The sequence below is a fragment of the Pholis gunnellus genome (genome assembly GCF_910591455.1).
Source record: "Pholis gunnellus genome assembly, chromosome: 1".
NCBI lineage: Eukaryota > Metazoa > Chordata > Actinopteri > Perciformes > Pholidae > Pholis > Pholis gunnellus.
The window spans coordinates 11192547-11215309 of record NC_136528.1 but is presented as its reverse complement, the minus strand read 5'-3'; the positions used below and the strand labels follow the sequence as shown (position 1 = coordinate 11215309).

General features: G+C 43.4%; 1 protein-coding gene across 1 annotated transcript in view; it reads right to left on the bottom strand.

Annotated features, from left to right (window-relative positions):
- nav2a (neuron navigator 2a) overlaps positions 1-16998 on the bottom strand; it is a gene marked incomplete at its 5' end in the record, with an annotated part of 107419 nt that extends 90421 nt beyond the window's left edge. The window contains one exon of the mRNA XM_079158634.1: positions 16780-16998. Coding sequence (XP_079014760.1) covers positions 16780-16998 — 219 coding nt within the window. The remainder of the gene's footprint in view (positions 1-16779) is intronic.
- Positions 16999-22763: the final 5765 nt, after the last annotated feature.

The window sequence follows — 22763 nt, the reverse complement described above, 5'->3', positions numbered from 1 at the left end:
GCTGAACTTCCTCTACCTACTTTATCATTTAGCCAGACTTTACTGCTTTTAAACACAGTGCTGCAGGGATGACGTATTTTCTGGAAGTCAGCATCGCACTGGTTCCCTGGACAAAAAGCCAATAAGATGTTTCCATTGGACTTTGGATTGTTGCAGAGAAAAAGCTCTGTGGCAAAGAGAAGTTTACGATACCTACACGTTTCGTTCAGCAAGTTAATCTTCACAAATTAACACCGCTTTTAAGGTTTTTGAAGCATGAATGCAATCAACAGAAGTAAAAAACTGAGTTTAACGAACTACGCCACGGTCGCATGAACGATTCTGTAAAGGCGGACTAGTCAGCGTTTTGTAGTCTCAATCAGCCAGCTGTTAGCAGCCCCCTTTTTAAAGACACACTAATGCTAATCTCTAGCATGAATATTGAATATTGAATATTGGTTTGTGGTTAAGCAAGAGTGCTTACTTCATCTTTAATGCTTTTTTCACAACAATTGTTGTAGTTTGCAAGTTGAGAGGTGGCTTCTGTAACAACCATACTCATATTCTTGTTGGCGACCCCTCCTGCAGCCTGACCACGCTGAGTCTCATCGATAAGGACGTAGCAGCTCCCCGTGCTGCTGCTGCAAGCTGAGGGCGACATGTGGCGACACGTCGCCTCTGACCCAGTCTGGGCCGGCCAGCAGATGGCTGGTGGGAAAATGATGGATGGACTGATGGACACACTCACGTAATAATCTAACAGAAGGATGCAGGGAGGGTAAGGAGTGTTGGATAGCTTCACGGCTCCCACCTATCATAGTGCGTGTTACTTTTTCTGTCACATCTTACATGTATAGAGTCGCCCAAGGAACAACCACCTCCCTCTCCCCAGCTTACATAAGTCAACACTGGGTGAAGGGGATCATCGTCTGCACAGCTCTCGATGAACACCAGCAGACACGGACAGATGGCTTCTGGGAAATCAGTGTCCCTGGTCAGTATGATATGACAACACAGGACTGCAGTCTGCTCTGCCAGCTGCTGGGATGCTTTATACAGGACACAATGACTCCAGCCCGGTGCTTTAACACTGACACTTCCAGCGCTTGACCACAAACTGGACTGAGGCATAAATACATGAGAGCAATTGAGTCAGACTGGGCTTCGTCTGCTTGCAAACAACAACAAAAAGCCTAGAAGCTACTGTGTGGTGGGACACACCACCAACAGAGTAAAAAAACCCAAACTACGTTTGTAGAAGCTGCTGAAGTGAAAACTGAGGATAAACGCAATAAGAAATACGATTTTTTTTTTTACCAATGTGAAGTTTAAGGGTAACTATATTTTTGTATTCTAAGCCGAACTATTTTTAGAGGATGACACTTGTGTTAAAGTGTAATGTGGATAAATCAGAAAGCTATGCATGCAAGTGCATTAGCTAACTACAGTAGCTTGCTAACAGCTAACTTCATCACCCCTTCAGCACCCCTGGTGGCCAAAGGGTGCTAGAATAAAGCGTCCGATAGTGTCTCCCAAAACAGAGCCCAGTTTGTCAAACCACTTTGGCCGAGATTAGTTGAAAAACACAAGCAGAAATTGTGACAATGTTGACATATGATGTGATGTTACGTCCCTGCAGTGGCTATTAGATGTCAGTGTCTGTCCTGTTATCTAGGGAGGTACATGACAACAGATGGAAGAAACATAAACAGAGACATATAAAGATAAGGGTTGCTTATGAGACAGATCCCTGTTCTTTAAACAGTTGTAATCATATGGAACCCGCAAACATTTGCCTTCACCCTAGTCTCTCCTCTCCATCACCGCTGCAGCTGGTGGAGCTGCTGTTTCTTCTTCTCAGCTCCCAGCAGGATGAACCATGGATGTTTTTTTTGGTCTTCGGGGCCCCTGGCAGCTACCTCACCCCCCTCCGTTCTCTGTTGTACTCACACAGGCCTCTCAAGTGGCTTCAACCCACAGAAAGCTGAGACAGGCCGCTCTAAATGAGCCCTCATGTCTCGGCCTGCTCTCTGTTTGGCACATGAAAGACATGTGGCTTTGTGAGGCATAGAGGCCACACCAGGCTCATGGTAGACAAAACGACTTGGCGAGATCTCGAGAACGCAAGAGTTTGGGAAACGGTGGAAAAACATGACCGTGAAATTGCAATACAAATGTACATCTGCACCCAATAGTGACAGTTTTGATAGTACGTGTGCACACAATTTAGCCCGACTATCTGACAACGACCAAATATTCAGTTGAATCCAGAATATGATAATATTGAATCGTGAATACAGTAAATCCCCTAAATTGGTGCTTTGGTTGCTGCACAGTTGAAATGACACAGCGGTGTCTGATCAGGACAAATCCTGAGACATGCAGGCTGATGCACATGAGTGCCCAGCAAGAGTTATTAAAGATGGCTTAGCTTGTTAGCAGTACTGTATGAGTGAACAAGCCGTATGCAATGATAGAACTGATTTCCCTGCAGAGACAGCTGCCTCGTGGACCTTACAAATCACATCCTCACTCTGCAGGTGTGGTTCAGTAGCAGTGAAGGTCTGCACACTATAATGTAACCTCAGTTCTCCTACTAGAAATTCTCCCAATAATAAACCAAGAAGCGTTTGTCTGACGTCACACAACAACGGAAGCGTGCATTGTAAATGGTAAAACCATCAACTAAAAGGCAACATAAAGTATATTTTTTCATCTCTTTATGCAAGGAGCTGCACTGCTGAGTCTTCATTTGTGTGTACACTTGCCAAAGAAACATCAGTCTGTCACGGTCAGCCATGTTTTTCTGCTCACAATTGGCACCGTATATGTGGAATGCTTGGAAATTTCAACTGGGGAATTGCCGACCTCCGACTTTAATGGGAAAGCAGTACGGCTAAGGTGCATGCATGGACCTGTGACATCCTGGGTTCGATTTAAGCTCAAGACGGCTCCATGTTAGACATTTTGTCTGGAGAAATCCTGAATCCAACTAACTAAAGATTTCAAAACTCTAGTCAAGACAGGTAGCTGAATTCCACTTTCTTCAGTTGTCATACAAACTGAAGATGAACCTTTAAAAACAACTAAAAAGAGGTCATGAATATGTATTTGTGTATGACCTGTTATATATATATTTTAGATATGTCAAATAAATCAAATCAAACTTTGCTCAATCAATAAGGTCCTCAAAATAATAATTGGAAAAATAAAGGAGCAGTAAATGCATGCTGTGGCCAGGGAGAGTCTGTCAAGGCTACATGTGTGTAAAACTATACATTACAGTATTACACGTACACTACACATATAGTACCACATGACAACTACACTATATAACTTAACTAAAAACAATTACGGTTCCATTCAGTTTTTCAATGCTCTCTGTGTAGTGGCATGTCTATGATCAGGATTAAACACATAAATCACACATTTTGATTTGCGCTGCATAAGGTCATGTGTTGACATAAGGACCATGACGATCAAATAATCAATATACTTGTATTAGAACAGAGAGAGTTGTGGACATCGACTACACTTCATAATAAAAAAAGAAGGTCATTTTAATTTCTGGAAGTGTGTGCACATGTTCAAGTGTGCCTGCCTGTAATCCCTTTGTCATTCTCGCTCTCTCTTATTCTCTCACACACACACACACACACACACACACACTGACCCTGTGGCCCACCGGCATCCCGTCAGTCATGCTGTGTGGAGGTTAGCGGTGTGTAATTAAACTAGCCTTCTTATCGGCTCATCTCTAGACTCGGGTAATAACCTCCTCTGCTTCCATCTCCCCTTCCTCTGTGGGCCCGGCAGATCCAGATAAGGACGATGGCAGAAAGAAAGAGGGAGAGAGAAAGAAAGCGAGAGAAAGAGAGAGAGTGTTCCATCCGTCTGCGTTATGTATAAACTCAACAGGGTGCTCATTATACAAACTGACTTTTATTAAATCTGCTGCTTCCTACTTTTATCACGCAGCCATTCCAAAGATCTTTTTTTTTTCCTCATTTGTTGCCCCACGCGACCATTCTGCACCTGACCGGCCCTGTATTTTATCACAGCTTCCCAGATCCTGCTGAATATTTACCATCTCTGTTGGTACTCATATCACATCAAACAGCAGGCCACAAAGCAGAACCAAAGACTGTCCTTTTTCTTATAAATGCTTAGAATGCACACACAGAAACACACGAATGTGCCCCCAAACTCTGGTTGAAGTTTTCGCAAAGCCTATTTTAAGTTTCCATGCAGACATCAAAGTGAGGCTAGTATCAGGTGAGGGGAAAAACCGGGACGCATGCCTTCAGCACTTTCCTATGATATTAAAACGGCTGCTGCTAATCCAACACCACAGCTACTGTAAGGCTTTGGGCTGATGAGACAAGCATTTTCACCGATACATAAACACACAGAGGGAAAATAAAAAATCTAAGTGAGACATGTCCTGAAGCTGCAGCGTCAAGGAAGAAAGGCAGGATAAAGATGTGAACACTGTATTGATAAAAGGACTGTCAGAAAAACAGAAAAACTGCCTGCGATTCAAAATTGTATATGCAGAGAAAAGAACTAAGATGTATTTCTTTAACTGCCCCCTGGTGTTTGACCTGTGTGGTGACCTGGAAGTTCAGCCTACCAGTTTCATGGTGAAATTGTTCTGCTCCCAGCGGCACAACATCAAACTCATGTTGCTTCTTGCAGCTTCCTTCCTCGGAGACACTTGCCTCACACTGAGGAGGACTGTTGGTTGGCCAGCCAGGCCCAAATGTAAGCCATCAGAACCAGGTCTAGACCACAGCTGGACCCACAGAGCTGCAGCTAAACATAAACAAAATCCACAGGGGAAAAAACGGAATCCAAGAAGGAGGTTGCAGGTTTGAGCAAAAATGTCCTGAATGAGTGCACCATGTAGATCCAGAGGAAATGGGAGAGCTGCTGCTTGCTCGAGCCCCAGCAGGTCTCTGTGTGCCTGAGGGGGGGGGGGGGGGGGGGGAGCGCAGCGCCTCCAGCTTCTCTCCACCCACTCTGGGACACGGAGAAGGGAAAAACAAACGCAGGAGGCAAAAGGCGAAAGGCGAAAGGCAAGAGGAGCTCCGCGGCCTCTGCTGCGGCTGTGAGAGACAGCCAAACTAAATGCACCGAGAGGAGGAGGAGGAGGAGGAGGAGGAGGAGGAGATCCCCCCCTTCCCCTCCTCTTTTGCCCACGGCAACACAGTGTGCTATTGGTCTTCAATGGACCATCGGTCATATGCGGAGGAGAAAGGAAGAGAAAAGAACAGACCTCTTAACCTTCTTGCACCCTTCCCCCGAGAGTCGAGCCCCTATATGAAAAAATATAAGTGAGGGAAAAAAAGGGAGGATCAGTGCACCCTTGATAACAGATGAGGGACTAAAGAGTGGGAAGTGCAGAGCTCAGGGGCCAAACCACACAGAACTCAACGCTAACCATCTCTTTTCTATTTATTATTTCTTTAACCAGCTCCTCTGCTGTCTGTTAAAAAAAAAAAGGGTTTTATTTTCCCCGACCAGAGACGGAGCAGTCCGGTCTCTGATCAACCGTCACCCACATCACATTGCAGCAGCTGCTTGTGTGTATTTATGTTCCTGTGTACAGCGGGGACCTAACCTAAGCATTTATGTATGTGTGAGTGTGCGTGGAAGCAAGTCCGTAGCACAGGATGCCCTCCATTTGAGCATGATCCAACCCCCTGTATACACACGCACGCACACACACACACACACACACACACACACACACACACACACACACACACACACACACACACACACCCCACCACCGACCACAAATTACAAGCCGAATTTGAATTTTGGGAAAGGCCCAAGATTTACAGAAAGTTCCCACAGTAGGGGGATGCATGATCACTTCCAGCAGGCACTACAAAAACGCTTTAAGCTTCACGATACAACAATAAGACTGAAGCCATGTAGGCAGTATAAAGTAACGACCTGTGATGTTTTTTTACACTCATTGTCTGGAGAAAAATTATGCATTTTATGTTTATAAAAACATTTGCAGCTGAAATGCACGTCAAAGTGTTCCACTGTCAGTGAATTTAACCTGAATGTCATAAACAACACGCTAAGACTGGCTTGCTGCTTTGTAGGGCACATGTGTGAGCATTGTGTGTCAACGATGGTTGACGTTTGGACTTGTGGTTTGCAGTGCATTTCAGTTGCAAATGTCTGCATGTACGGTAGCCGCCACAGACAAAACAAAAAGGAAAAAAAAAGATTCACTGAAAGAATCTGAGACTTCATCAACAGAATATGAAACGAGGAGGACGTCACAATGAAACCTACACTAACTGATAGTGGATAGACCTCAATGGAAAACGTCATGTGAAGGAGAATTTGTAAAGACGTAGGAAAAGACATCTGCATGCTAATCCCACTGCACACTATGCAACGGCGGATGTGTGGGTAAAGTGATGAACTCAATGCGGTACAATTCAATTAAGGATTCCTATCAAAAACAGAATCACATCTCCTAAAAAGGATGTTTTCAATTTATTCGTAGTGTACAATAAAACAGCTACAGGGGATGTTGATGAGAGACGAATGACGCATCGCCTTAAACGTTGCTTCCGCAAGGAATTGTGGGACAAAATGATCTTGTTTCCTTTGCTAAAAGACGGTCCAGTGGACCCTGTGGTAAAGGAGATAAGTAATGAAGCATCAAAGCTCCTTTCCTTCACACTTAGAGATCAACCGGCTGTTATCAGGGCTGCCACTGAGATACTTCGATGCATTTCAATCACTTGAGAAGATTCCTAACAAAATAAAACTATTCGACTGCAGCCCAAGTGTAATGTTTACCATGATCACCATCTTAATTTAGTGGTTAGCATGCTAACATACAGCTGTACAGCTGATGCTGATTGGATGCTGATTGGACTGTCATTAGTTTTTCAGGTATTTCACCTGATGATGATCATCCTCTCAGCACCATGAATGTCGGTACCAAATTTCACGGCGATCGATCCAACAGTTGCAGAGACATTTCACAACAAAACTGTAATGACAACCCATCGTATAGTTGTTGAGATGACTGACTTTGCCATCACTAGAGCCGCGGTGCTAGTGTGGCTGAATCACTGCATCAATAAGCAAATAACACCCAAAATGTGAATTAAACAATATAAAGTGGATTTTGCAGGTTGCCATTACAGGTGGAAATCAAAATCGTTTTCTATATTTCACACACCACAGAAAGAAGCCCTTCCACTCAGCCTACCACACAGTCCCCCATTGCTCCTAACTAGCATTGATTTAATGACATTTTGGCTCTACAAGAAGAGAGTATGTCAGCATTTAGTGTTTGTGTTTAACAGTTTTAGCACAGGCCTTCAACAAGCTCATTAAGTGCAGCCGCAGTGAATGGGCTGAGTATGGTTCCTTTCACAGTCCCAGATAAACCTCAGTGTGTCAGGGACAATGGGGGGAATAACCCCGCCAGGGAGGGCCTTTTGTTTTGAGGGACCCCCACCTCAGAGCTCTGGAGGCTGGGGAGGAAGATTGGGGGGATGGTGGTGGTTGGGTTTGCCCCGCTGCCTGGCTGCTCCCGGTCTGGGTGAGGGACATATGGACTCGCTGGGGGTAAAGAGACAGGCACAAAAGCAATGGGACAGGGGTCTGCTGTGGAGCTAGACTGACTACTTTATCAGTCTTTTTATTGACTTCTTCTCTTCTACATCTTTACATGATGTGGTATAGAAGGACATTAAAGATGACGAATTGTCTGGTGTCACATTTGTAAAACTGTTTCACTTCACGTGTGCAATAAAAAGTCAGCAACTAAGCAGGTAACATGAATACAAATATATTACTTAGACAGCTTAGTCAATGTCACCTGAACAGAAACCATCTGTCCTTTAAATATATACTTTTTGAATTTATTTACTGTGCAACACTGAACATACCATTCAACTCAACTTGCAGTCTGTGCTGTAATTAGGAAAGAAAATGTAATTAAAGTTACCTCTTTATAAAAAATGGGTTTAAACTAAAGCTCTTGTCTCAGGGTTTTTATCCAGTATTTATGATGCAGCACATTCATTCTTCAGGCTGATGGTTGAGATGTAATTTTTTTTGTTGTCTTGTATGCACTTTGTTAGTGTGTGTATGTGTGTGTGTGTGTGTGTGTGTGTGTGTGTGTGATGATGTGTGGGAGAGACATGATGTGTTTAGAGTGACTGAAAAGCTTTGTGGATGGTAGATTAACAGTCCCATCTTCTGATTCAACACTTATCAGGGAAGCTTAGAGGTCGCCTGTGTCAACTGAGCGAGTGCAAACATGCAGAACAACACATACACACACACACACAAGCCTTGTTGAGCCAGGTTGAAATCATAAAAATGCTCCCTGAAGCTGAGAAGAGAAAATCCACTCTGTCATCTTTTCTTCACCACAGAGCTGACGGAAAGCCAAGATATATTTCGTGGCTGTATTCGTGTCTGTTTACACTGAAGAGTCACATCAAACTCTGAGCACAGCTGAGAACCTCTGCAGCTGGTAGAAGCATAGTGTGAACTATTAACTGTAGGGTGTTATATTAAGGTATTATATGGTAGTCTGCTGTACATCTAGGTGATAAGAGCCCTACAAAGTTTACTTTGCATCATAAAGCGTGCATGCACAGCTACAGTAGGTATGGCAGGTGAAATAAATGTAACAAGTTTAGAGACATCTTGGGTAGTCGTTTCAACATGCACTGCTGTTTTCTCTTCTAAATAAGTGGGTTAAACAGAACATTAAAATGAGGGTTTTGTTTACATCGGTCTGTCTGAACGTGACCGCTCATGTTGCTTCCCCAAATGTCGCCATGAAACCCCATCTTTACACCATCGATGGTGAGGAAACGCTGATAGCTGGCAGGAAAAATGGCCAAATCTATAAACACAAGACCCAAATTGTAATAAAAACGTAGATAGTTAATAAGCGGTACATCATATTTCTGTGTTTTCCAGCTGTTGTATCAAAACCTGACCAGCAGGCGTCATCGTCTCTCTGCTGGCTCCACAGAGGTCATAAGTTATCCAACCTGCCTCTCGGTCCTGGTTGACCCGGGACACGGGCCTCTGGGGAGGGTGACTTCAGCCCCGCTGACCTCTACCTCCTGGCCTCTCCTCCTTTTTTCCACACTGCCTTCTGTTTCCAGACAGAGATGGAGCTGATTGCGTTAGTCTAACCGCCGATTCCCCAGGGGGCGCCGCTCACAATGACCCGTTTGTCTGCGCCAAGTGGCTGCCTATGACAACTAACGCAAAGGGAAGGAGACAAGGAGAGAAACTGAGGAGAGGAGAGCACCTTCGGGGGGGGGGGGGGTGGATCAATGGAAGGACGTTGACTCAGGAGAAGCAGATGCCCGGCACTTAATTAATACGGTTACGTCCTCAGAAATGACCTCACACAGGAAGGTGAGGGGACAACCGCACAGGAAGTGGAATCTGATCGAGACGCATTAGGCAGAGATGAGGTCATTACAACTGGAGCCAACTGCCATATCGTCATGAACATCCTAAAAAAAAAAAAACGAGCCTTTGACGGTGTAAACGCAAAAACTGGCACATTTTCTCTTGAATTTGTAGTTTTTTTGAGAAGATATCGAACAGCATATGAAAAACCCAAAAGGTAGACGTGAAACTTTAAAACCTCTTTGAAATTCCTCCAGCAGCTGAGTTATTGATTACAAAATGTGCTTTCCTGCCATCCAACAAAACAAAACCCTGAATCTCGACATTGGCTGAATAAGAACAGGATTTCTTGGATATATTATTTTAAAACATTTACCCTTTAAGATCAAAGCGTAATATCGCTATGATACAAGCTTTATTTTCTCATACAGCTTTCTGATTATTATTTTTTCAAGTAAAAAAAACATTTTTTAATCAAATAAAAAAGAAGTTTAAGCTAGCAGGTAAAATCCTTTACAACCGGTAGAAGTGTCTCAGTGACATTCAAAAGCTCCACTTTGTGAAAAGAACTGTTATCACAGCTATGTTCATATTTCATGAAATATGAAGTCAAACCGATGCTTCAACTAAAACATGAACCAACACGCATCCTGGAGTAAAGTTGGATGGAGAAACCCAACAAATCTTTCAATATCTGTAAAAAAATCCTGCAGCAAACACTGCATAGGCCAGTGGATTTTGTTTTGGTGCTATTTCACTGTGAAAAGCAGCTCAGGTGGCTGCTGGGGGAGCACCCGACTCCTCACCCTCAGATAAAAGCCACAGCCTTCAGGTCTGCTGCTATCTCACCATCTGACCGCAGAGTCTGCCTGTGAGCGAAGCCTCTGCTGGTATCAACCCCGACCATGATGAATCTGCAGGACGACCATCTCTCTCTGAGAGATGGTCGTTTTGTCGCTCTTATCAACAGCAACACGGGCTTCCTCCTGTCTGATGCTGATTGTAACACACGTGTGGTCGCTGTTGGGTGAAAACCTCTTATCTCCAAAGTGTCAGCTTTCAGGAACCGGAAAAAAAAGGGCTTGATTTCAGCTCGACACAAAGAACACTTTTTGACGCTTTCTGAAGGCTTTCTGTTTTGAAAACGAGGCTTTCACTTGACAACTGCAATAGATACAACCACACAATGATAAAGTGCATGACTTGAATCCACGAGGATCACTCAGAACACCTAACAAGACATGTCCCTTTTTTTGTCCTGTGCTCTTTGTCTGAACTCTCGCAGTCTGTTAAAACCTCGGTGATTCCTTTCAACAATGAACTCTCCAACAATGAATCGCTAAAACATCCATTAAATCTGGCTTTAACTTACATCTCCTCCAGAGAAGACATATGTGTATGTGTGGCCCTTTGTCATGGTAATAAAAAAAAAAAAGGAGCAATATAGTCACTCAGAACCCCCCCAGCCAATCTGTCCTCCTCCGGGCGGGCAGGAGGACATTAGCAATCCAATGCAGCACGGTGGTGCTCTGCCTTTCACTCTCACCTGCTGGGACGGGTTGTCAGGAGACTCGCTGGTTATAAGAGCCATAAAAAAAGTCATTATTGCCTTTCACAGGATGCGGAGGAGGAGGAGGAGGAGGAGGAAGGGGGGGGGGGGGGCACAAGGCATGAGAGACAGATCTTTTCTCTGGGTCAAGTGAGATGGTTTTAAAGGTTGATGCTGACATTTGCAGAATGAAGATGCAGATATTAAATAATGTATTTTAACTTGGACCGTATCATGCTGAAAAGCTCTGTTTGGTGTTTTTAATTCCCGAGAATCCCACGTCTGGCTTGAAAATCCTTCAAAATAGCATTTTAACAATGAAGGGACAGCATGAGTCTTTATTTCTAGTAGTGCTGCAACAATGTATTATGATCATTATCACATAATCTCTTACATTTATTTAGAAAATGTAAAATAATCACCAATTTGACAGACTCAAGATGAAATCTTAAAACTGCTTGTCCCTGCCGTCACATCCCGACCCTCAGTCAGTTTCACCTTGGATCTATAATGTTCTCTAAACTATGTAACTAGGGGGTTGGTATTAAAAAATACAGAACCAAGACACATTCATGAGGTGGTTCGCTAGCTCGACATGACATGAAACAAACCTCATCCGTCCCTTCTGTTAAAAGTTGAAAAATCGCCTTCTGCCTCCAACAGAAAACCTAAAAATGTTCAAAATTATCAAATCCTTAGGTGCAGCTAGTGAATGTTGGGCATTCAAAGGATTAAACTTTAATCAAAAGTGTTGTAAACTGATCTTTTGTTGAGCGTTTCAGCAAATTTAACTAAACTAATGAAATTATCTTGAGTTAGCAACTGCTTAAAGGCTTCAGTCTCCAAGATTTTCATTGAAATAAATGTGTGTAACACAATAGGGACTGAGCCTATAACCAACTTATGAAAGTATTGCAATATTTCTTTATTTGCAGTAAATGTAGTGTCTGTCGCGACATCCTGGAAAAAATCTTTATCACAGTTTTTCTTGGAACTTGGCACATAATTCTGAAGACACAGAAGCTCATGTGTAGACTCCGGACTGCTAAACTCTAATCACAGAAAACTGTTCTCACTCAAAAAGAAATTCTAAATCAACCCGGACTGAAATCTTAAGGATTCCCACTTTAAGGCTATTCATATGTATTTAATGTTAGAGGGGAAACACAGGCATTACTTCAAGAAATAAAATGTACAAGAATGAATAACTAACTAAATATAATGTCACTGCCTGGTTGAATTGAGTTTTCTTGCCTGGTTAAATGTATATATCAAGTCTAATCTCTACAATCCACCTCCATGGATCCTTAGTTTGCCATTAAGGGTCATTTAATTAGCTTTGAATCCATAACAATCAAATGAGTTCACACATAGCGCTTCATAGTATAGCAGGTTCACGGTCAAACCAATTCCCAGAATGAAATTACAACAATTTAAATAATTCAAATGAACTCGGGCGATTACATATCTTCAAGAACGGAGGAAGTTGAATTAATAAAGCTGATGAATCTATCACACAGTGATGATTTAATATCCAGTCTAAGCTCCTCTCTCCTGAAGGCGGGCTGCCTAAATTGTGGATCCTGGTTTATTTACAAGACGATCGTCTTAGTAAATGTTAGCAGAGGTGACCTGCGACCCTCTTCACTATGTTTTTATATTATTTGTGTTCAGTTCCCAGGCTCAGATGAGCTTTCATAATGAGTCTAATAAAGCCAGTCTTTACACAGAGCCGGACTTAAGCCGCTATCTGGAAAGATACTTATTAAGATAGGAGCTCCTTATCTCACCGGCACACGGACAAATCTCTCTCTGTGGCTGTGCGCTCATGTGTGTGTGTGTGTGTGTGTGTTCATGACTTATAAAGGACTGTGCACGCTCCACGTAGCATCAGAATTTATTTTTCAGGCTCTCCTGCTGTGAATGTGGCTTTCAGAGATTCTGCGTTTGAACCGTTTTCCTTTTTCAAAGCTGTAGCTAAGAATTAATGAGCTGGCAACAATCAACACTTGGAGAAAAAAAGAAAATGAAAGAGTGAGAGAACGAGTGTGAAAGAAAACAGAGAGAGAGACAAAGAGAAAGGTGGTCGGGGATACAAGTGAAGTGATTCAAGATGAATAGAGAAGCAAAGACTGTGGCCTTGAATGACTTGCACACCCACACACACACACACACACACACACACACACACACACACACCCACACACACACACACCTTCTCTCTCTCTCTCTCTCTCTCTCTCTCTCTCTCTCTCCTGCCAGTGTTTGTGAATGGAATCGGATGTAGTGTAAAGAAACAGCCACTAGAGGGCAGCAGAGTATGTGTGAAAGGCTTTGCTCCCTCTGTAATAACAGTATGGCAAAAGGCTAAAGGTTACAGCAGCTTGTCATTTCATTCGGTGTCACACTAGAGACGGAAAGACCACAAACACGCACACACACACACACACACACACACACACACACCCACACACACAGCTTCAAATACCATTCGCACATTTCTATCACCTTCACATCAGATTGAGATTGTGCCAGACTTTACGCTTTCACACACACACACACACACACACACACACACACACACACACACACACACACACACACACACACACACACACACAGAGCAAGGCATAGAGACAGTGCAGTCCTCCCTCCTGTCTAGAAACACGGCCTGGATGTTTCTCTCTGCCTCTTGCTGCTCTCGCTGCATTATGGATTAACTCTTTGTTACAGGTGTACACAACATGTTTGTGTGCTTACTGCCAACTGGGTCATCCAGCTGGATGTTTGTGAGGAGCAGGAGCCTCGTCTACCCTCTGCCACGGCTCCACTAATCCTTCAGATACCTGCAAACACGTGCTGCCGGTAGAGTCATGTCATATAGGTGTCCCTAAAGCACATGTTTTACCTCTGCTTCAGCCAGTTTCCTGCATTTCCCAGAATGCCTCAAAAAAATCCCTGGTTTATATGCTTTTTATTCATATTTCTTTCTGTACTCTTCTTCCAGTTGTCTGTGTTAGTTCAACTTTGACTTTTAGATTCAGATCTCAAGAGACAATCCTGTAAAAATAAACTGACTGTGATAGAGATTGTAAGAGCAGGGGGACACATTGTCCTAGTTGAGAAGTGACTCAAACCTCAACCCACTCTTGCAGTATGACTGTACTGGATTCAGGTCTATTTGCTGCTACTGTGGGAGCTGAAATTGTCCTCTCCGCCTCTCCCGTGATGGATTTTTCTCCCTGTATGATTGTTGGAAGTTGGTGAGAAATGTTAGCCCTAGAAAGGTTGTTCTGGGTGATTGCACTTTCCCTGATTACTAAACTGAAAGAAAGAGTCTTTACACATTGTGTCTCCCAAGTTGGCCATGAAGGCATCAAACGACGGGCCCCTCGTCTACGGAGAGCCTCGTCTCATCTCACTTTGCCCTCAGAGCAGATTGGATTCACTCTGAGGACCAATGATGTCTGTGCACCAAATCATCATCGGCAATTCTGCCTCTCAGGCCTTCCTCTAGTTCAGTCAGTCTCTAGAGTGAAGCCCAGCAGACGCCGTCTAGCAATGAGGACGATAAAACTGAGCGATGAGGCAACTGACACTGCTGACCTGTATTAATTGTTACAAGCAGTTATTGCTTGCTGAAAATGAGCGGACAAACATAATGTACAACACTGTATTAAAGGGGATATATCATGCTCATTTTCAAGTTCATGCTTGTATATAGAGTTTCTACAGAACAATGTTAACATGCTTTAATGTTCAAAAAACACATTATTTTCCTCATACTGTCTGTCTAAATAAACCTGGAAGTCTACTTCTCATTTGTTTCATTACCTCAGTAAACATTGTAAACATGAGTTTATGGTCTCAATGTCTAGTTTCAAGTCTTCTTCAATACAGCATGAAGTTCATTTAGTAAACGATGGTCCATTTAGAGTAAAATTGACCATAAAGCTGAGTATGCTTTAGGGCGGGCTTACTGTGATTGAGAGGTTGCTGCCGCTACTAGAGTCGTATACGGCGTCTCTACGTCACTCCTCTACAGTTCAAATATGTTAACTTCCGTTCACTGGTTGCAAAAAAAACAAAATGGCGACGGCCAAATCGCCGAACTCGATGCTTTAAAACGGCAGTGCAGAAGCCAACGGGTTACGTCACGATGACTACGTCCACTTCTTCTACACAGACTACGGATGCACCTGGGCAAAGATAGTTCTGAAGCTGTTTGTGGAGATACTTAGATAGGCTGTATTGTAATGCGCCTGCATGTGACATCGGAAGAGGAGCCATATCTGAATGGCCTGTTGAATCACATGTTTTCGGATCCAGGCAGCTTACTGGCTGGATTGTTATATTTCACAGTTTGTGGGTTTCACAGATACCCAAATGCATGTGCACAATCACTGAAAAAAACAACAAATTGTCTAAAAAAGGCAGACCGGGCAATTCACAATGACAATTAAAACAGCAGCTGTAAGGTGATTCTCTTCCCTAAACATTCAGAAAACACTTGACGCGGACACACACACAAACACCCACACACCCACACAGTCAGCAGTGATGGATTTCAAAACATGACTGCAATATTCACATCACTGCTGCTGGTCAGAAAGGTCAAGGGTTAACTCAGCCGGGGGTTAAAAAACGGCTGCTTCATCAGCACCACGGGGATGGAGAGGAAAAGAAAGGAGAGAGAGAGGAGAGAGAAAGTCACGGAAAGTAGGTCAGCGAGAAAAAACATGATTAGCCACTAAACAAACGCCACCAGCAGCGGACGCGTGCCGTGTCCGGCAGCTCTTGGGCTCCTGCATCTACTCCTCACGCGATCATCATCACGCCAGACTCCAGATCTGTCTCCTTAACAACAACAACGGTTGCTGGACACCTCTGTGGCTCCAAGTCCCGCTGACTGAAAAGACAGTTTGCCAAGCGTGCACATGCTGGCTCTCTAACACGCACACACATACACACACAGAGACACCGCTTTCCCCTCACTGCCTTACATGGCGTTAACAACCTTCCCTCTCGCCACTGCAGCCGTTTGTGTGGGGTTGCTAAGTGCTGCCAATGTTTCACACAAACACAGCCACCCTGATATCCTGCTACGCTGCCATCCTTGGACGGCAGAGACGCAGCATGCTCCGTCTCCTTCCAGGAAAATGACTGGATTTGGCTTTTTGTTTCTGTTATGCTAAACTGAGCCAGAAAAAAATAAAAGCACTGAAATTATGTGCGCTGAGTAACAAGTAAAAGTGATCATTCAAAGGGCCCCCTATGGCTGAGAAGACAAGAAGCAAATACATAAACACACTGACACAATGTGAAGTGATTGATGACAACTGATGGTCTCGCAAAGAAATGGCAAAGTGACCTTTCATGCCGAGACTGAATGTCTTCACATGCCGGACAGACTCAGAGTTAATGATTTTCCTTCATAATTTAATTCTTGTCTTGACACTAAAGTCTCTAATTCGTAATAGAAATAATGTACTGTCGTAATTAGTGTGCACAAATTTTCAACAAATATACCCCAGATACCTGCTGAGCTCTGTACAGACCGTTTAAGGTGAGAGGCTTTCAGAGGCAGGAAATCCGTTATCTCATCCAGCAGTGTTCAAAATGAACCTAAGCACTCACTAAGCTGCACAAGTTTGCCTCCTATCACAGCTTGTTCGAGTAGGCAGTGAGCCTCCACCAGGGCTGAGTAATAAGTAACAGTAGGTGGACGGAGATCTAATGAAAAGAGTGGATGTCAGTAGGGTAAAGCTCAGCAGGCGTGGTTGGGCGGGTGGGTGGAGGTGACCGTTTTACGTCCTGACCTGAGAGTCTTCTCCCTCCTCTGACCCTGGTGTGATGCTTCTCGGGGGTCCTGCGCCCACCTGCTGGCCCAGCGAGGGGATGTGGGTCTTGAGGGGCGCTGAAGGCAGAGCTAGAGCCGAGGGCCGGCTGTGGGTCTGGGGGATGGGCAGGGCGCTGTGCACCGGTTTGGGTTTGGGGAGTCCTGATTTCATCTTTGAGGCCACCAAGATCGCTGGCATCTTCTCCCCGGCCGCCTGATGACCGCACACTCCCCTCCTGCTCACGCTGAGTTTGGAAATACTGCTACTTAGTCAGCAAGACTCCTCGTTAACTCACATATGGTCACGCTACTTCTGTACCAGACTGAAGAAACACTGATCCACCACTGGGTCGAAGGAATGTGTGTAATTGGTCGGTGTCCGGGTCTTTGCTGCTCCTGCTGGATCTCAGCGGGGGGGTGAGCTGAGCTCCCCGACATGCAGTAGGGGGGCTTAAAACCCACCAATTCCACCTGTTTCCTGGTCGCTTCAGCTCTTTATATCTTGTAGAAAAGACCAAGTCGTCCTCACAGTGACAAAGACAATGTGTCCAGGTGGAAATGAGAAAATCAACTCTGCAAAAAGTCCAGGAAAGGAAATCAAAAACCCCACTTCTCACTTGGAGGATTCCCCAGTTGCCTGGTGGCAGAGCGACTGTTCCCTTCCACTTATTTCCAACACTGAGTGAGAGTCAGCAATTGGCAAAAGGATCCTACAGGAGGCAGAGCAGCTCCTCTCCCACAGAGCTGTGTTAATCACACCATCGCTTCAGGATGTCAGGATGTCAGGAGGAAGGACCGAGCTCCGTCGAGGAGAGATGGAGGAAAAAAAAAAGAACACGCAGCAGTGACACGGCGACCGCTCGCTTCAACGACTGCTCAGCCTGTGAATACACAGCCTGAAACCCACTGCACTCCGCTGCCTCTATCCCTCTCCCTCTAAGTCGTGGTTAGCAGCAGGTGTGGCTTAGATCAGGACTGACATATGTGGAGAAAAGCTCAACACATCTACTCAGTATGCTCCTCCAGCCTGCCTCTTTATTCCTCTGTTTGTCTTACTATCCTATAGAGGCATTTAATCTCATTTCGAGTTAAAGGGTTTCCAATTCATTGTGATCATTTTCTTTGCTTGTGAAGGACTTGAATCCCACGAGCAATTAGTAACAACGTCTTGAAATTAGGCAAATCACTCCTCCGGCATCCATGTGGGTCACATTAAACAATGTCATTTCGTTAGCAGGGAACAGATCATATCAGTCTACTTTGAGATATATTTTTGTTTGATGAAAAATAAGATTAAATGGGTAATTTAACAAAAAAATGATTTGTGCGAAGTCTAACATTGACATTATACAATGTCTAAACCATAGACTGTATATAAGAAGAGGACATAGTTGTCCTGATATTACCAATTGGTTTGTGGACTGCAGTTTTGAAGCCTTTAGTTCGGCATTTTGGCCGTCACCATCTTGGATTACGGCCGTCGCCATCTTGTAAACTGAAGTTATCATATTTGGAATGCGGAGGAGTGACGTAGAGACGCCGTATTCAGCTCTGGTAGTTGCAGCGACCTGTCAATCACAAAGTAGCCCCGCCCTAAAGCGTACTTTACTATTTGTCTCTAAATGGACAATAATTTACTAAATAAAAATCATGCTATTGAGAGAAGAATTGAAACTAGAGATTGAGACCATAAACTTGTGTTTACAATGTTTACCGAGTCATTTTCTCATAGACTTCCATACAATCCGACTTCTTTTTGCAACCAGAGGAGTCGCCCTCTGCTGGTCAGTAGAGAGAATGCAAGTTTAAGGCACTTCAGCACTGGAGGTTGCTGTCTTGCATTCTGATGTTAGCATTTAGATCAAACTAGCACAGAGGCAAAGCACATCCTCAATGAGACACTAGCATGGCTGTGGGTTTTGTTTTGACTTTGCTTGACTGTAATTATGTCGTGTATGCTTTAAGATAAAGTTTATGACAATGAACAGAATGACCCGTTATAAACAGATGAAATTATGAAGTCAAATCTTTTATCCAAAAAACTGAGTTGTCCCTCATAAAACAGCCCAAACACTGAAGATCAGTGAGATGTCACTCTCAGAAATACCCCCAAAAGAATTCTCAATACTGAAATACCAAGAGGCAAGATTTCCATGTGTTGGTAATCAGAGTAAAGGCTGCGATGCTTTGCATATTTAATTCGTCAACTGGACCAAATTAGAGCGTCTTTCTTCAAGAGCTGCTTCTTCCTTTTCAGGAAGTGTACCAGGCACTGACACTGAAAATGTTGTATTAATAGACTCCCTTCTCTGTATTCTCTCACTCTTCTGACACTATTAAGCTTTTCAATTTTTAAATATGAGGATGGCCAATTAGTGGACGAGTCTCAGATCAGCCTGACTCCCAGCAGGCTGAGCGAAGGCTTCTGCGGGGTTGACTCAACAGGGCAGGAAAGGTTCTGCATTTTCTCTCTGCAGAGAAGAATTTACACACAGATTTTAAAGCCAAATCTGTTTTTAAAGCCTTTAGATACATTTGTATGTTCAGAGAAGTTTAACAAAACTCTGAGTGTTAGTTCACTTGGCCAGATGAGAGTCATAAAGCTTGGATGAGACCTGATCACAGTGAGACAAAAAGTGAAATGAGTTCTTACAGAAGTTTGTTAGGCGTGAAATTATGTCTCCAAACGACATACTATAAATTCGAGGGCACCTAGTAGCTCATAAGTATAACAAAAGGACGTGTGTAGGGCTGCGGGTATAAATCATTTCAATTAATCTAAAGAGTATTTATGTTTGGTGCTGAAACTTTCACAAAAATGGTGAAAAATACCCGTACATTTTCCTATAGCCCAACGCGACATCTTCAAATTGCTTGTTTTATCAGATCAACAGTCTAATATTTTCAGGTTTACCATCATGTAAGACAATGGTCATAAATGAAAACTATGATCTGCTGGTGGGGCCAGATAAATCAATGGGAATCACATTTCTTTGGTTTTTAATCTTTGTTAAACCAGGCGAGGCAAAACGGAGTGGGTAGAGGGCTTACATCGATGAAGTAATCCGGGTGCATCCTCCGAGGACCATGAATGCATGCATCTGAAATTCATTGCTACAAATCTCGATCTTAACAAGTAATTTACTCCTTTTTGAAATGACAGAGAAAGCATCGTAAACACAGCAGCTGCTTCCCACAATCCAAACAAAACAAATTACCAGAAATTACCAGCATTAGAGACAAGAGAGCCGGTGAGTCACTAAACACTGGAGAGCGCTTTTCAGTATTCCAGTTCAATGTGGAAAAGATCCGCTCGGTTCACACTGCAGCTAAACTGGAATTAGTGAAAGTAGAGATGGATGGACGCACACACACACACACACACACACACACACACACACACACACACACACACACACACACACACACACACACACACACACACACACACACACACACACACACACACACACACACACACACACACACACACACTCTTAACATGGACTTTATGAGAGCAATAATTTAATCCAGGAGAGGATGTGTTTAGTATGTTAATCTTAATCCTGTTACATTAATCCTAAATTATGTAAATACTAATATCTTATTATGATTTAGTGTGGTTTTGGTGTGTGTGTGTGTGTGTGTGTGTGTGTGTGTGTGTGTGTGTGTGTGTGTGTGCATGACGTGATGCCGAGGGTCCAAAACATTTGAAACAGTTTGTGATTATAGATTTGTAGGTCCAGTTATTTTAATAAACGCACAGGTTAGGCTGCGTTTTACACATTTCTTATGGATCATCCAGTCATGAGTGCACATTTTCTTCAGACCACTTCTTTTTTAGCTTGTCATAATTCTTTGTGTGGTAAATTCGCTGTATGCTGCAGATCACACTGATCATGATGTCATTCTGAAACTGTAATTGATTTGATTTCCATTCTGGATATTTACCTTCTGATGATCACTAACTGCAGATATTCCCCATCGTCATAAACTCCTGACAATGTAACTGTTGGTGAGTGAAAAGCCTCCCCGATTGAAAATACGCCCATATCCTGACATCAAAACACGCACAGGCTCGCTGACTAACATATACAGGAAAATATGGATGGAAAGAAGAAAAAACATACAGAGTAAAGATAACATAACAAGGGGAACTTCCATTATTTTCCTACTATCCTCTGTGATAGTAAACATGTCACAGACCTTTGCAGAGCAGGAACAAAAAACAGTCATATGTGATTTATGTAGCAACCTTTGAAGATACCTGATGGCAGTCCAGTGCAGTCTAATAATAGAGCCGGTTTGGCTGTAAATGGGCGGTATTGACAGTAATAACTAGGACACCCACTGCCTTTCTGCTGTGTGTTTATACTGTATTTCTTCTTAGAATAATAAACATGTGTGTGGGGTAGATGGTGGGTGTTTGCTGTGAGCTTTGTAGCTATGGAGAGAGATAAGTGTCAGCAGAGATTAGATATGAATTTATCAACATCAGGGAGCATAGATTACTGATTTAACTGTGGCCAGCTCTGACATGGGGTTCTGGTCTTTCCAGGTGTTCAGACCAGAAACATGGCGTTAAATAATTTGGTCCATCAGGTGTCGATGAGACGATGAAATTGAGGTACCATGAGTGAAGGCTTATCAGACATCAAGACACTGCTCAGACTTTAATAATATGTGAGACGGGACATCACAACTCTGGATAGTCACTGTGTCACAGTTATGGGTGGAAGAAAAGATATTATGTCTTGTGATTTTGTAATTCATATTTTACATGCAAAGATTTGTGACAGACAGTGACTCAGATTGCACAAAAACGAGTGTTCTTGATTTTCTTTTTCAATTTACAGTATTGCAAGACATTACATTGAATAGTTACACCTGTATTATCCAGATTCTTGCCAAAACTCAGCCCTAATAACCGTGGCGTTCATTCTAGCCTCCGTCCCATGTAAACAGTAGAAACACGCCGTTCACATTACAAAGTAACCTACACTGTGCACTCGCATGTCTGTGACATTGCATTGTGGTGCAGGAAAAGTTGGGTCAAGTTCAACGTTGTTCCCGGACCAACGCACAGCAGGCAGCTGAATAGAAAGTCTGCATTTTCTCCCCTGTACTTTTACTGGTCTGAACACAGCCTTGTGGTGCAAATATTTATATTATAGTTTGGTTCAGAGCTGGCTCAAACGGCGCCAACGTGTTTTTTTCTTTATGAAAATGTATATTTTGGCTCATGAGGTACAGTAGTAACATTTTTGACCCCCTGGTTCAAGGTGAATATATTTGCCTCTTACCACTCCTACAATTGTTTTTAAGAGAAATTAAGAGAACAAAGCACATATTTAATAATAAAAGTGCAAAATCGATAATAACTCTGTTTCAAAGTGCTTGATTTATTATTTGTGAATCTATATTTATTTTATTCATAGTTCAATGTGAGCGTTGCTCATACTGCTGACAGTGATCCATTTCCATAGCATCAATCATCCAATTCTACCGCTATATTTCAATATTTATGCACCGCAAATTCAATTAAACTGCACACACCCACACACACACACACACACACACACACACACACACACACACACACACACACACACAGACACACACACGCACCCTCCCTCCTACGATTGTTTTCATTATCAAAGTTAGCAAAGCAGAACAAGTGGGCTCTCACTGACAAGAGCTACGCTAACTGGAGCAACGGCCTGACATTTCCACCATGACAGCACAGGATCTACAACTTGACCTACACACACTCTCTTTGCACACACACACACACACACACACACACACACACACACACACACACACACACTCTTTGCTCACACACACACACACACACACACGCACACAAACTTATTTACGGTAATGAACAGTGGCAGTGCTGTAAGGCTGGATCACAGGGGGGGAAAGGAGCCGAGTCCATGGAGCCCAGCAGGGCTCTGGCAA